This window comes from Pristiophorus japonicus, chromosome 4 (assembly GCF_044704955.1).
Source record: "Pristiophorus japonicus isolate sPriJap1 chromosome 4, sPriJap1.hap1, whole genome shotgun sequence".
NCBI lineage: Eukaryota > Metazoa > Chordata > Chondrichthyes > Pristiophoridae > Pristiophorus > Pristiophorus japonicus.
The window spans coordinates 166,241,315-166,255,635 of NC_091980.1; the positions used below are offsets into that span (position 1 = coordinate 166,241,315).

Consider the following 14,321-nt stretch of genomic DNA (forward strand, 5'->3'; position numbering starts at 1 on the left):
AAGAAAATTGTTCGTTTTATTGCTCTCTGACCAATTTGTAGACTGAAAATAGAAAAATAGCAAATTAAATGGGCCTCTTTCTAAACATCTGCATTGGCAACACACACACTGTTCTTAAAGAGAAGTCGTTCTGCGGGAATAACTCATTGGATAAAGTATTATTTGATACCTTTTGATATGAAACTGCTCTATGTAAATATTAGAAATCAATAGACTTGTATGGAGCAGGGTACCCTCATTAAATCTCTTGAAGTCCACCTCTGGGTAGCATTTCTTGAAAATAAGTGAAGTTGGCAGTGTGAAGACGCCATTCATGAGGACCTTTGGTCCTGCTGAAGGCACTTGATGATGTATTCTGCATCCTAGGAAGGTGTTGAGCAAGACCTATCTGATCTTGCGTAGCCAATAACAATTTTTCTATTGAGCCAAAGGATGTCAGTCTGTGTCTCTCATGCCCTGAGGTTGATTAGACTTGTAATTAATGATGAAAGAGACACGTAAAACTTGGTGGGTCCAAAGTGCATACAGAATGGTGTGAACTGTTGACGTCTTTCCTAGGAACATTCTCAATACCTAGTCTGAGCTGAATTTTGCTTTCATTTGAATGAAATTGGATCTTGCAGCCTTTATGCTCTGCCAAGGATTAACTTGGTCTCATCAAGCCCCAGTCCTGACTTTATACCAGGCTTTTTTTTATTTCTAAGTGTCATGCGCTGTCTAAACATGATGTATGCAAGTGATGTGGATATTGGTCAATGGGGAAATCTCAGTTTCAACACAAATTTCAGATTGGAAGCTGATTAGTGGTTGGAGGCCACGGATAAGTCAACTAGAACTAAATTAACTGAAGTAGGTTTAAGAACATAAGAAATAAGAGCAGGAGTGAGTAAGGCCCTACAGCCCCTCAAGCCTGCTCTGCCATTCAATAAGATCATGGTTGATCATCGACCTCAACTCCACTTTCCTGCCCGATTTCCATAATCCTTGATTCCCCTAGACTCCAATAATCTATCTATCTCAGCCTTGAATATATTCAGAGACTCAGTATCCACTGCTCTCTGAGGCAGAGAATTCCAAAGACTCACAATCCACTGAGTGAAAAAAATCCTCCTCATTTCTGTCTCAAATGGCCTACCCCTTATCCTGAGACTGTGCCCCCGAGTTCTAGACACCCCAGCCAGGGGAAACAACCTCTCAGCATCTACCCTGTCAATCCTCTTCAGAATCTTGAATGTTTCAATTAGATCACCTCTCATTCTTCGAAACTCCAGAGAGTATAGACCCATTCTACACAATCTCTCATCATAAGACAGCCTTCGCATCCCAGGAATCAATCTAATAAACCTCCATTGCACCACCTCCAAGGCAAGTATATCCTTCCTTAGATAAGGAGACCAAAATTGTGCACAGTACTCCAGGTGTGGTCTCGCCAAAGGCCTGTACAATTGTAGCAAGACATCCTTGCTCTTATACTCCAACCCCCTTATAATAAAGGACAACATGCCATTTGCCTTTCTTATTGCTTGCTGCACCTGTCTGCTAGCTTTCTGTGTTTCTTGCACAAGGACACCCAAATCTCTCTGAAAACCAACATTTAAAAGTTTCTCACGATTTAAAAAATATTCTGCTTTTCTATTCTTCCTACCAAAGTGAATAACCACACATTTACCTACATTATACTTCATCTGCCACCTCACTTAGTCTATCTATATCCCTTTGCAGACGTTTTATGTTCTCCTCACAGCTTACTGTCCCACCTGGCTTTGTATAGTCAGCAAACTTCTAGGTCATTAATATTGATTGTAAATAGCTGTATCCCAGCACTGATCCTGGTGGGCCAACATTGAGAATCAGCTGAAGGAAGTTATATGTGATAAAGCTAGTGGAAAAAAACTTCAAAAACAGGCTATTGGAAGACTATTTACAGAACTCTGAAGAACCAAATGCAAATAAACAGCAATAAAATAATTTCTGAATCTAATGGACAACAGCAAGGAGGAAAAGAACCAGAGGTGTATTTCACAATAAACGTGTGCATGGCCATGCTGGGAATTTGATGACGGGACAGTGCTCAAAGGTGATGTTTCTCCTCAGTACATATTTGTATGTGTCAGTTGAATGAGGGAAATTTGAGTCATCGCCTGATATCCTTCACCTGAACATTACAAATCTCCTGGGAGGACAGACGCACCAATGTTAGTGTCCTCGACCAGGCCAACATCCCCAGCATTGAAGCACTGACTACACTTGATCAACTCCGCTCGGCAGGCCATATAGTTTGCATGCCAGACACGAAACTCCCAAAGCAAGCGCTCTACTCGGAACTCCTTCATGACAAATGGGCCAAAGGTGGGCAGAGGAAACGTTACAAGGACACCCTCAAAACCTTCCTGATAAAGTGCAATATCCCCACTGACACCTGGGAGTCCCTGGCCAAAGACGGCCCTAAGTGAAGGAAGTGCATTCGGGAGGGCGCTGAGCACCTCGAGTCTCGGCGCCGAAAGCATGCAGAAATCAAGCGCAGGCAGTGGAAAGAGCGTGCGGCAAACCAGTCCCACCCACCCCTTCCCTCAACGGCTATCTGTCCCACCTGTGACAGAGACTGTGGTTCTCGTATTGGACTGTTCAGTCACCTAAGAACTCATGTTAAGAGTGGAAGCAAGTCTTTCCTGATTCCGAGGGACTGCCTATGATGATGATGACTCAGGCTGATCGCATTTCAGAACTTTATTACATAAAATATGCCAATGCACATAGTTAAATCAAACTGTTGTAGATGCAAATTATTCATGTGAAAACTTTTCTTTTGATTTTGAATGTGTGCTTGTGGAATAGTAAAAGCAGCATTCCTGCACATTAACTCATGTTCTCTTGGTACTGGTCTCCACTGTAATGGACAGTTCACTATGTTTAGCATCCCTTTAATTTCTTGGCCAACCGCACATCCCTGCGGAGCTTGTCTTCCAAAGCCAAGTACTTGATTGGTGCTGTTTCTTTGTGTCTGTGAACATGTCAAGGGTTATAGTATTAACCTCAGTACTTGATGGTGGAAGGAAACCAGTTAACAATGGACATTTAATTCTTAAATCATGGGGAATGGATTAGCATACTGTCAGATCACCTCAGTCAGCTTCAAATCCAGCCCAAATTTATAGGATAGAAGACTCCTCTCACCATTGGCTATAATGAAATGATATTTGGGCAGTTTCAACCCAGTTCCCAGTAGATGCAGGCCCACAGCACTAATCAGTTCATAACGCAGCACAAATTGACACTAACTTGACAATCTTGTATAAGCATGACTGATGTGCGAAATTGAGGTCTAACAACAACAACTTGCATTTATATAGCAGCTTTAACACAGTAAAACATTCCAAGGGGCTTCACAGTAGTGTTACCAAACAAAATTTGACACCCCCGAGCCACATTAAGAGATTTTAGGACAGGTGACTAAAAGCTTGGTCAAACAGATAGGTTTTAAGGAGCATCTTCTTAAAGAAGGAGAGCTAGAGAGGTTTACAGAGCGGATTCCTGAACTTGGGAACTAGGCCGTTGAAAACATGGCCGCTAATGGTGGAGCGATGGAAATTGGGGATGCGCAAGATTGGAGGAGCACAGAGATCACTCAATGTTGTAGATCTGAAAGAGCTTACAGAAAGGGAGGGGCGAGACCATGGAGCAATTTGACTACAAGGATGCAAATTTTAAATTCGAGGCCAAAGTGGGAAAGTGCACCACTCCCCAGCCCTGACATCCCTCAAATGAATGAGCATGAAATGTTTGCCTACAAAATACAATGCAGGAAACAAAGAAAAAGATCATCCAGAACAGGAACAGAAAGGATCCTGATAACTGAGAGCACTATCCAACTCTTTCAATTAGGCTTAGAATCAGCTATGTTTATTCAGTAAATTGTGAAAAAAGGGAAGAGTTGTATTTCTACCATGTCTCTAAGAAGTGTCCCAAAGAATTTCACATTGAAAGAATGAAGTGGAGTCACTGAGTGTTATGTAGGGAGGCAGATGCCATCATCATCATAGGCAGTCCCTCGGGATCGAGGAAGACTAGCTTCCACTCTTAAAATGAGTTCTTAGGTAGCTGAACAGTCCAATACGAGAACCACAGTCCCTGTCACAGGTGGGACAGATAGCCGTTGAGGGAAGGGGTGGGTGAGACAGGTTTGCCGCAAACTCTTTCCGCTGTCTGTGCTTGTTTTCTGCATGTTCTCTCTGTGATGAGACTCAAGGTGCTCAGCGCCCTCCAGGATGCACTTCCTCCACTTAGGGCGGTCTTTGGCCAGGGACTTCCAGGTGTCAGTGGGGATGTTGCACTTTATGAGGGAGGCTTTGAGGGTGTCCTTGTTACGTTTCCTCTGCCCACCTTTGCCTTGAAGGAGTTCTGAGTAGAGCACTTGCTTTGGGAGTTTCGTGTCTGGCATACGAACTATGTGGCCTGCCCAGCGGAGCTGAGCAAGTGTGGTCAGTGCTCCATGCTGGGGATGTTGGCCTGGTCGAGGACGCTAATGTTGGCGCGTCGGTCCTCCCAGGGGATTTGTAGGATCTTGCGGAGACATCGTTGGTGGTATTTCTCCAGCACAGTTTTGCCCATTCACTTAATCTATCGATATCCCTTTGTAATTTTATGCTTTCATCTATACTGCCTACAATGCTGCCTTTTTTTGTGTCATTGGCAAATTTGGATATATGGTTTTCTATGCCATCATCTAATTCATTAATAAATACTGTGAATAGTTGAGGCCTCAACACAGATCCCTGTGGGACACCACTAGTCACATCGTGCCAATTTGAGTAACTACCCATTATCCCTACTTTAAAAGTTGAAGACATTGTAGAAACTGGCAGAACAATGAAGAAACTTCTTGCACAACAGGAGAATTACAAGCCCCAAATGGTCAAAGTAGCAAGCTTGTTATTGAAAAGGAGCCCTCGGAGTTCAGGATACAGACCAGACTTTGTGGGATTTGAAATTCCAGATAAGTTTGTGGTGGGATATGCCCTGGATTACAATGAATATTTCCAGAACTTGAATCATATTTGTATGATCAGTGAAAAAGGCAGTCTCCTGCTGCTCAGTCAATAATTTGTCTTTAATTCCATGGGCTTCTACCTTAGTTAACAATCTCTTATGTGGGACTTTATCAAATGCTTTCTGGAAGTACATATAAATAACATCCATAAACATTCGCCTGTCCACTACTTTAGTCATCGCTTCAAACAATTCAATCAGATTTATCAGGCATGGCCAACCTTCCACAAATCCATGCTGGCTCTCTCTGATCAACTGAAAATGTTCACGGTGTTCAGTCACCCTATCCTTAATTATAGACTCTAGCAATTTCCCGACAACAGATGTTAGGCTAACTGGTCTATAATTCCCGGGTTTCCCCCTTTCACCATTTTTAAATAGCGGAGTGACATGGGCAATTTTTCAATGTAAAGGAGCGGTTCCTGAATCAAGAGAACTTTGGAAGATTATAGTTGGGGCATGTGCAATGTTCTCACCTACTTCCTTTAAACCCCTAGGATGGAAACCATCTGGCCCTGGGGATTTGTAACTCTTTCGTGCCATTATTTTCTTCATTGCTGTTATTTTGCTTATGTTCATGTTATTGAGTCCCTGACCCTGATTCAATATTGTTATTATTATAATAACTTTTATTTATATAGCGCCTTTAATGTAGTAAAATGTCCCAAGGCGCTTCACAACATTGTTACAAGACAAAACAGATAAATTTGACACAGAGCTACAAAAGAAGAAATTAAGGCAGATGACCAAAAGCTTGTTTAAAGAGGTAGGTTTTAAGGAGCGTCTTAAAGGAGGAAAGCGAAGTAGAGAGGCGGTGAGGTTTAGGGAGAGAGTTCCAGTGCTTAGGGCCCAAACAGCTGAAGGCTCGGCCACCGATGGTTGAGCAATTATAATGAGGGGCATTCACGAGGCCAGAATTTGAGGAGTGCAGACATCTTGTGGGGTCCTAAGGCTGAAAAAGATTACAGAGATAGGGAGGAGTGAGGCCATGGAGTGATTTGTAAACAAGGATGAGAATTTTGCAATTGAGGCGTTGTTTAACCGGGAGCCAATGTAGGTCAGAGAGCACAAGGGTGATGGGTGATCGTGACTTGGTGCAAGTTAGTACACGGGCTGCTAAGTTTTGGATGACCTCAAGTTTACGTAGTGCAGAATGTGGGAGGCCGGCCAGGAGTATTAGTCTCCTTGGGATTTCCTCTACTGTAAATACTGACACAAAGTAATTATTCAATATGTCCATCATTTCCTTGTTATCATTGATAGTCTCACCGCTTTCAGTTTTTAAGGAGCCAACATTGCTTCTGACTACTCGCTTTTTATCTTACAAAATTGTAAAAATTCTTTGTATTGATTTTGATATCCCTTCCAACTTTCTTTTCATACTCTCTTTTTGTAGCTCTTACTATGTTTTGTGACCTGGTGCTGTTCTTTGTATTTTTCCCATTCGCCAGCATCTGTGCTATTTTTTGCATTTTTGTATGCTGTGTCTTTTAGTTTTCTGCTGTCCCTTACCTTTTTAGTTGTCCATTGCTTTTTCTTAAATCTATTTTAGCTATTTTTGGTAATATTGGTCCCGGGAGGAATATTGGCCGGGACACGAGGAGAAACCCTGCTCTTCTTCAAAAAGTGTTATAGGATCTTAAACACCCATTGGAACAGACAGACATCTTAACATCTCATCTGAAAAATGGCATCTCTAACAGTACAGCATTCAGAGTGTAACCATCTAAACAATGTTGACATTACTTTTGTGGTAGAAATTTAGAATTGGCGGTGTTTGACTCTAAGTCAATATCCCTTTGAGTGGTAACTACTGTACTTATAATTAAATCACTGTAAAATGTGACCTGACACTGACAGATAAAGTTGCCCAAATAAAGAATCAGTACATTGTCAGACACTGCTATATCTAAATGCTGCTAGGATTGATCTAGTCTGGTATCTCTGCAGCTGTTAATTTGGCTCCCCACACTAAGGCAGGCAATATAATTCTTCCAAACCAAATTATGTTATCAGTGCCGAGGATTTAAAGACGGGGACTGAAAGCACTGAGTGGGGTGGGAAAAGGAAGATTCTGGGAGCATCAGGTGGGGGTTTCAAGCAGGTCATAGCTGAATCATGGGCATTATGCCAAGTCTATGAATAATAATATGCCATTTTGTCCTGAATTGTTTCATTTTTAGTCTCTGGTATATAAACCTATTAGATTAAGCTACTTTTGAATCACCGACAATTTGTCAAAATTTGATTGACTGAAATTAAAGGCTGAAATTGCCCCTTTTTATAGCCCCGTTAGTGCCTCCGAGGGGGTGCTAACAGGGCGCAATGGCATTTTCGCCCAGGGAAGGGGGCACTAGCGACTCCCAGGAAATTGCCCCGGAGGTATGGGGGGGCTGTCCCGGCCATGGTTAGCGCCCCGGGCCGGCGCTCAACTGGCAATAACGTAATCGTCATGCGTGCCGACTCCTCACTGCCCTGCAGCAACCCCTGAATACCCCATGGGGGAAATTGCCCCACAGGTCACGAAGCTGGCAGCATCCGGCACCGGGGTGCCTCTTAAAGGGGAGGCCTTTAGCACCCCGGGCCGCAGTCTTTATTTGTCGGCCGACTCTCGGGTCGGCCCGGTAAAGGCGGCCCTTGCGTCGACCAGACCGCCATCGTGCAGCCCGGCATTCCTTTATGGATGCCGGGTTGCTGGCCTGGTCAATCGTGTCCTAAAGGGCCTGCAGAGTGCATAGTGGCCCTCCCCTTTCATTGCAATCCGCCCCCTGTGACTTCTCTGTTAAGTGACCAAATCATTAATCTTTCCTTTACAGAGGTGTGGCGCCTTAAGTATGATATTTTCATTTGAATGGTGTGTATGTAACTTACACACACTGGAAGCAGGACTTTTAATTATGTAGGTAACATCCCTATTTAAACCTGCCGGTAGAGAATGGTGATGGATATGACTATAAGATATGTACTCACACTGCCCAACTTATTAATAGAAAGCAGCCCTCCTAGTGACTCCATTATTAAGTGCATGGCCCAGTGCGTATCTGAGCCACATGGGTCAATCCCTAGTCTGGTCAGTCAGCTGATCTCAGCCAGGTCAATGGTAGAGCCTCCAGCCAAATAGTAACAAATCAGCCAGGGTTTCTACTTTTGATCACTGTTCAGTAAGCTCAAGCTAGAAAGTGCACACGTGGATTTTGCACAAAGGCAGGAATCAGACTCGAGCCCAACGTGATCAACGAGCCTGCTGATCCTCATTGATGGACATACACATACATGGTGGAGATTCTGGAGAGCCGATGGTATCAGTGCAACTCTAACCCAGCAAGTTAGCATCGTTAGGAGAGGAAGGAGGGAACAAACATTAAAGATTCCACAATTAGAAATGGAATGTGAATCTTTACATGTTGAGGCGCACTTCAAGGATGTGGATGCGGAACATAGCCTCAGAGCAGTAGGACAAGTAAGCTTGCTCATCTTCCTTGGTCATAGATATCTGGTTCTGCTGGTACCATTGTTGTTTATTCTGCAGCTCCAGCGCCTCCTAGAAAGAAAGAGCATTAAAAAGTTAAGCACCGTCTTGACCATGGCACTTACAGGGGAAGTGAAGTCTAGTTGGACTAGACTTTGTTCCATCTCTACTGAAACTAAAAGATAGGCATAAAAATATTTACTGAACTTTAAAAAAAGTCAAATAGCCCTCTTCCATGGAGGCCTGCCATGTCTTCTTGCCTCTGTATCACTGCAGGGATGTAATTGATGGGGAGGCAATGGGTGCTGCCTTACCAGACAGTCCGAAAAGAACTTGCATTTGATAGTGTGTTATCACATGTCCCAAAGTATTTTGTCACCAATAGATTATCTTTGAAGTGCAGGCTGACAGGGCCTCTATTTAACATCTCATCCGAAAGACAGTACCTCTGACATGCAGCACTCCCACAGTACTGCACTGAAGTGTCAGCTCAGATTATGTGCTCAAATTCACAACGGAACTTGAACCTACAATGACCATTTAACTCCCCTTATATGCTAGCTGACACTCACTGGTTTCCAGGCACTGTTCCTTCATTCTTCAAAACTGACATTATCTCCCCTTCCTGAAAAAAAAATCCTCTCCAACTACCGTCTCTTCTCCAACCTTCCTTTCCTTTTTAAGCGTGTCACTTCCCAGCTCTAAGATCATCTCTCCCAAAACACCCTGTTTGACTCGCTGCCCTTCTCACAGTGCTGAAATTGGCCAAAGTCCTGAATGACATTCTCTGTGACTGCGACCATGGTGCATTATCTTTCTTAAATTTTTGCGTAGTGTTCAGTACAGTTTGTTATACCATCCTCCGCCAATGGTTCTCCTTTCTCATCCAGCTCCATGGGACTGCCCTGGCAGGTTTCCTAACACAGCCGGTACTTCTCCAGCAATGGTGTCATCTTCTCTCCCCCACTGTGTAATCTCTCGGGTCCTTCGTGGATCTATTCTTTCACCCTCCCATTCCCTAATTACGTGCTGCCCTTCAATGACACTTCAGGATAGACTGCAGGACCAGCAAGAGGTAGCAGAAGGAAAGGAGGGGAAAGAAAAACAACTTGCATTTATATAGCACCTTTCATGATCTCAGTTTGAATATACTCAACAACTGAGCATCCACTGTACCTTGGGTAGAAAATTCCAAAGATTAACAACCCTCTGACTGAAGGAATTTCTCCTCATCTCAAGAGAACTCCCCTGCTCTTCTTGGAATACTGCCACGGGAACTTTTTCATCCACCTGAGAGGGCAGACCTGAAAGACAGTGCAGCATTCCCTTAATACGGCACTGGAGTGTCAGCCTGGATTTTGTGCTCTAGTCTCTGGAGTGGGACTTGAACCGACATTCTTCTGACTCAGAACTGAGAGCTACCACTGAGCCATGGCTAACACCTAAAGGTGTAAGTCAGAGCATGGGGGTGGAAGGGGGAGAAGGAGAACAAATTCCCTTCACTGTATTGATGACCATGGAAAATCTGTATCATAAAAAACAGATAGCCGCCAGAGGTGGCAGCAAAGAGGAGGAAGGTAACAGGCCTGATTTTAGAAGCTCCAAGGTAGATGGCGCTGTGAACAACAGGCAGGAGTTAGGAGCTCTCAGAGGGACATTGTAACTGCACCACCTCCGAGGAGACCCAGCCTCTACAGGGGGATGTGGGAAGAAGGTTAAATTAAATTAAATACAGAAATAAAAGAAAAATGCTGAGACTGCACTGGAAAAGATGTCTATGTTACAGATACAGACAGGAACATGAGAGGGGCTGGTGGTGCAAAGTTCAAAGTCGGATTCTGGAAGAGTTCCCAGCCTTTGTTTAAATGACGTACATCAACGAGGGTACCAGTAAAACATGTCAAAACTCATAAATTTCAAAGCTGCTGCTGCAAATCATATGTTTATTTTAGTTTAAAGTATATTGTGGAGCTCTCCACCCAGATCAGTTGAGAACTGCACAGTCTAGTGGGAACAGAAAGATCCCAGTATCAATCCCTGGTTCCTGTTGAGTTAGCAGATCTCAGTCAGGGTGGCAGTGGATTGGCCGCTGTCTCGGTGGGCTGGATGGGAGTGGAGGAATAAGTCTAGATTTGTGCACTTCCTGCCTGCTATCCAATGATCCCTGCTGGAAAGTGCAGTGTGAACATTGGGTAAGGATAAGATCAGGTTGCGAGGTCTCGCATGGCCGAAAGTCCTGACAGCACTCACTGTCTAGGCTGACACATAAACACTAGCCACTTGGGAGGGGTAATGGAGTTCAGGGAGATGGGTAGTGTCAAGAGAGGTGGGTAGATTTCAGGGAAATGGTTAGTGTTCAGGGAGATGCGTAATGTACAGGGAGATGGGTACTGTTCAGGGAGATGGGTAGTGTTCAGGGACATGGGTAATGTTCAGGGAGCTGGGTAATGTTCAGGGAGATGGGTAATGTTCAGGGAGATGGGTAGTATTCAGGGAGCTGGGTAATGTTCAGGGAGATGGGCAGTGTTCAGGGAGATGGGTAATGTTCAGGGAGATGGGTAGTGTTCAGGGAGATGCGTAATGTTCAGGGAGATGGGTACTGTTCAGGGAGATGGGTACTGTTCAGGGAGATGGGTAATGTTCAGGGAGCTGGGTAATGTTCAGGGAGATGGGCAGTGTTCAGGGAGATGGGTAATGTTCAGGGAGATAGATAGTGTTCAGCGAGCTGGGTAATGTTCAGGGAGATGGGCAGTGTTCAGGGAGATTGATAATGTTCAGGGAGATGGATAATGTTCAGGGAAATGGGTAGTGTTCAGGGAGATAGGTAGTGTTCAGGGAGATGGGTAGTGTTCAGGGGAATGGGTAATATTCAGGGAGATGGGTATTGTTCAGGGAGATGGGTAATGTTCAGTGAGATGGGTAATGCTCAGGGAGGTGGGTAATGTTCAGGGAGATGGGCAGTGTTCAGGGAGATGGGTAGTGTTCAGGGAGATGGGTAATGTTCAGGGAGATGAATAGTGTTCAGGGAGATGGGTAGCGTTTAGGGAGATGGGTAGCGTTCAGGGAGCTGGGTAATGTTCAGGGAGATGGGTAATGTTCAGGGACATGGGTAGTGTTCAGGGAGCTGGGTAATGTTCAGAGAGATGGTTAATATTCAGGGAGATGGGTAATATTCAGGGAGATGGGTAGTGTTCAGGGAGATGGGAGTGTTCAGGGAGATGGATAGTGTTAAGGGAGATAGGTAATGTTCAGGGAGATGGGTAGTGTTCAGGGAGATGGGAGTGTTCAGAGAGATGGATAGTGTTCAGGGAGATGGGTAATGTTCAGGGAGATGGATAGTGTTCAGGGAGCTGGGTAATGTTCAGGGAGATGGGTAATGTTCAGGGAGCTGGGTAATATTCAGGGAGATGGGTAATATTCAGGGAGATAGGTAGTGTTCAGGGAGATGGGTAATGTTCAGGGAGATGGGTAATGTTCAGGGAGATGGGTAGTGTTCAGGGAGATGGGTAATGTTCAGGGAGATGGGCAGTGTTCAGGGAGATGGGCAGTGTTCAGGGAGATGGGCAGTGTTCAGGGAGATGGTTACTGTTCAGGGAGATGGGTAGCGTTCAGGGAGCTGGGTAATGTTCAGGAAGATGGGTAGTGTTCAGGGAGCTGGGTAATGTTCAGAGAGATGGGTAGTGTTCAGGGACATGGGTAATGTTCAGGGAGATGGGTAATGTTTAGGGAGATGGGTTGTGTTCAGGGAGATGGGCAGCGTTCAGGGAGATGGTCAATGTTCAGGGAGATGGGTAGTGTTCTGGGAGATGGGTAATGTTCAGGGAGATGGGAAGTGTTCAGGGAGATGGGTAATGTTCAGGGAAATGGGTAATGATCAGGGAGATGGGTAATGTTCATGCAGATGGGCAGTGTAATGGGAGATGCGTAAGGTTCAGGGAGCTGGGCAGTGTTCAGGGAGATGGGCAGTGTTCAGTGAGATGGGTAATGTTCAGGGAGATGGGTACTGTTCAGGGAGATATGTAATGTTCAGGGAGATGTGTAGTGTTCAGGGAGATGGGTAGTGTTCAGGGAGATGTGTAATGTTCAGGGAGATGGGTAGTGTTCGGGAGATGGGTAGTTTTCAGGGAGATGGGTAATGTTCAGGGAGATGGGTAATGTTCAGGGAGATGGGTAGTGTTCAGGGAGATGGATAATGATCAGGGAGATGGGTAGTGTTCAGGGAGATGGGTAATGTTCAGGGAGATGGATAGTGTTCAGGGAGATGGATAGTGTTCAGGGAGATGGGTAGTGTTCAGGGAGATGGGTAATGTTCAGTGAGATGGGTAGTGTTCAGGGAGATGGGTAATGTTCAGTGAGATGGGTAATGTTCAGGGAGGTGGGTAATGTTCAGGGAGATGGGCAGTGTTCAGGGAGATGGGAAGTGTTCAGGGAGATGGGAAGTGTTCAGGGAGATGGGTAGTGTTCAGGGAGATGAGTAATGTTCAGGGAGATGGATAGTGTTCAGGGAGATGGGTAGCGTTTAGGGAGATGGGTAATCTTCAGGGAGATGGGTAATTTTCAGGGAGATTGGTAATGTTCAGGGAGATGGATAGTGTTCAGCGTGATTGGTAATGTTCAGGGAGATGGGTAGTATTAAGGGATCTGGGTAATATTCAGGCAGATGGGTAATGTTCAGGGAGATGGGTAATGTTCAGGGAGATGGGTAGTGTTCAGGGACATGGGTAATGTTCAGGGAGCTGGGTAATGTTCAGGGAGATGGGTAGCGTTCAGAGAGATGGGTAATGTTCAGGGAGCTGGGTAATGTTCAGGGAGATGGGGAGTGTTCAGGGAGCTGGGTAATGTTCAGGGAGATAAATAGTGTTCAGGGAGCTGCGTAATGTTCAGGGAGATGGGCAGTGTTCAGGAAGATTGATAATGTTCAGGGAGATGTATAATGTTCAGGGAAATGGGTAGTGTTCAGGGAGATGGGTAGTGTTCAGGGAGATAGAAACATAGAAACATAGAAAATAGGTGCAGGAGCAGGCCATTCAGCCCTTCTAGCCTGCACCGCCATTCAATGAGTTCATGGCTGAACATGAAACTTCAGTACCCACTTCCTGCTTTCACGCCATACTCCTTGATCCCCCGAGTAGTAAGGACTTCATCTAACTCCCTTTTGAATATATTTAGTGAATTGGCCTCAGCTACTTCCTGTGGTAGAGAATTCCACAGGTTCACCACTCTCTGGGTGAAGAAGTTTCTCCTTATCTCGGTACGAAATGGCTTACCACTTATCCTTAGACTGTGACCCCTGGTTCTGGACTTCCCCAACATTGGGAACATTCTTCCTGCATCCAACCTGTCCAAACCCGTCAGAATTTTAAACGTTTCTATGAGGTCCCCTCTCACTCTTCTGAACTCCAGTGAATACAAGCCCAGTTGATCCAGTCTTACTTGATAGGTCAGTCCCACCATCCCGGGAATCAGTCTGGTGAATCTTCGCTGCACTCCCTCAATATCAAGAATGTCCTTCCTCAAGTTAGGAGACCAAAACTGTACACAATACTCCAGGTGTGGCCTCACCAAGGCCCTGTACAACTGTAGCAACACCTCCCTGCCCCTGTACTCAAATCCCCTCGCTATGAAGGCCAACATGCCATTTGCTTTCTTAACCGCCTGCTGTACCTGCATGCCAACCTTCAATGACTGATGTACCATGACACCCAGGTCTCGTTGCACCTTCCCTTTTCCTAATCTGTCACCATTCAGATAATAGTCTGTCTCTCTGTTTTTACCACCAAAGTGGATAACCTCACATTTATCCACA

The 14,321-nt window shown here is 45.0% G+C and overlaps 1 protein-coding gene across 4 annotated transcripts in view; it reads right to left on the minus strand.

The window, feature by feature from the left end:
• Nucleotides 1–2,718: 2,718 nt before the first annotated feature.
• The window catches only part of ccdc135 (coiled-coil domain containing 135), a 284,493-nt gene continuing 272,890 nt past the window's right edge, over nucleotides 2,719–14,321 (minus strand). For all 4 annotated transcript variants that reach the window (XM_070878800.1, XM_070878803.1, XM_070878802.1 and 1 more), the window contains exons 17-18: nucleotides 8,448–8,587; nucleotides 2,719–3,001 (exon numbers count right to left, since the gene is read on the minus strand). In XM_070878800.1, the coding sequence (XP_070734901.1) occupies nucleotides 2,911–3,001; nucleotides 8,448–8,587 (231 nt within the window). In that variant the 3' untranslated portion in view covers nucleotides 2,719–2,910. The remainder of the gene's footprint in view (nucleotides 3,002–8,447; nucleotides 8,588–14,321) is intronic.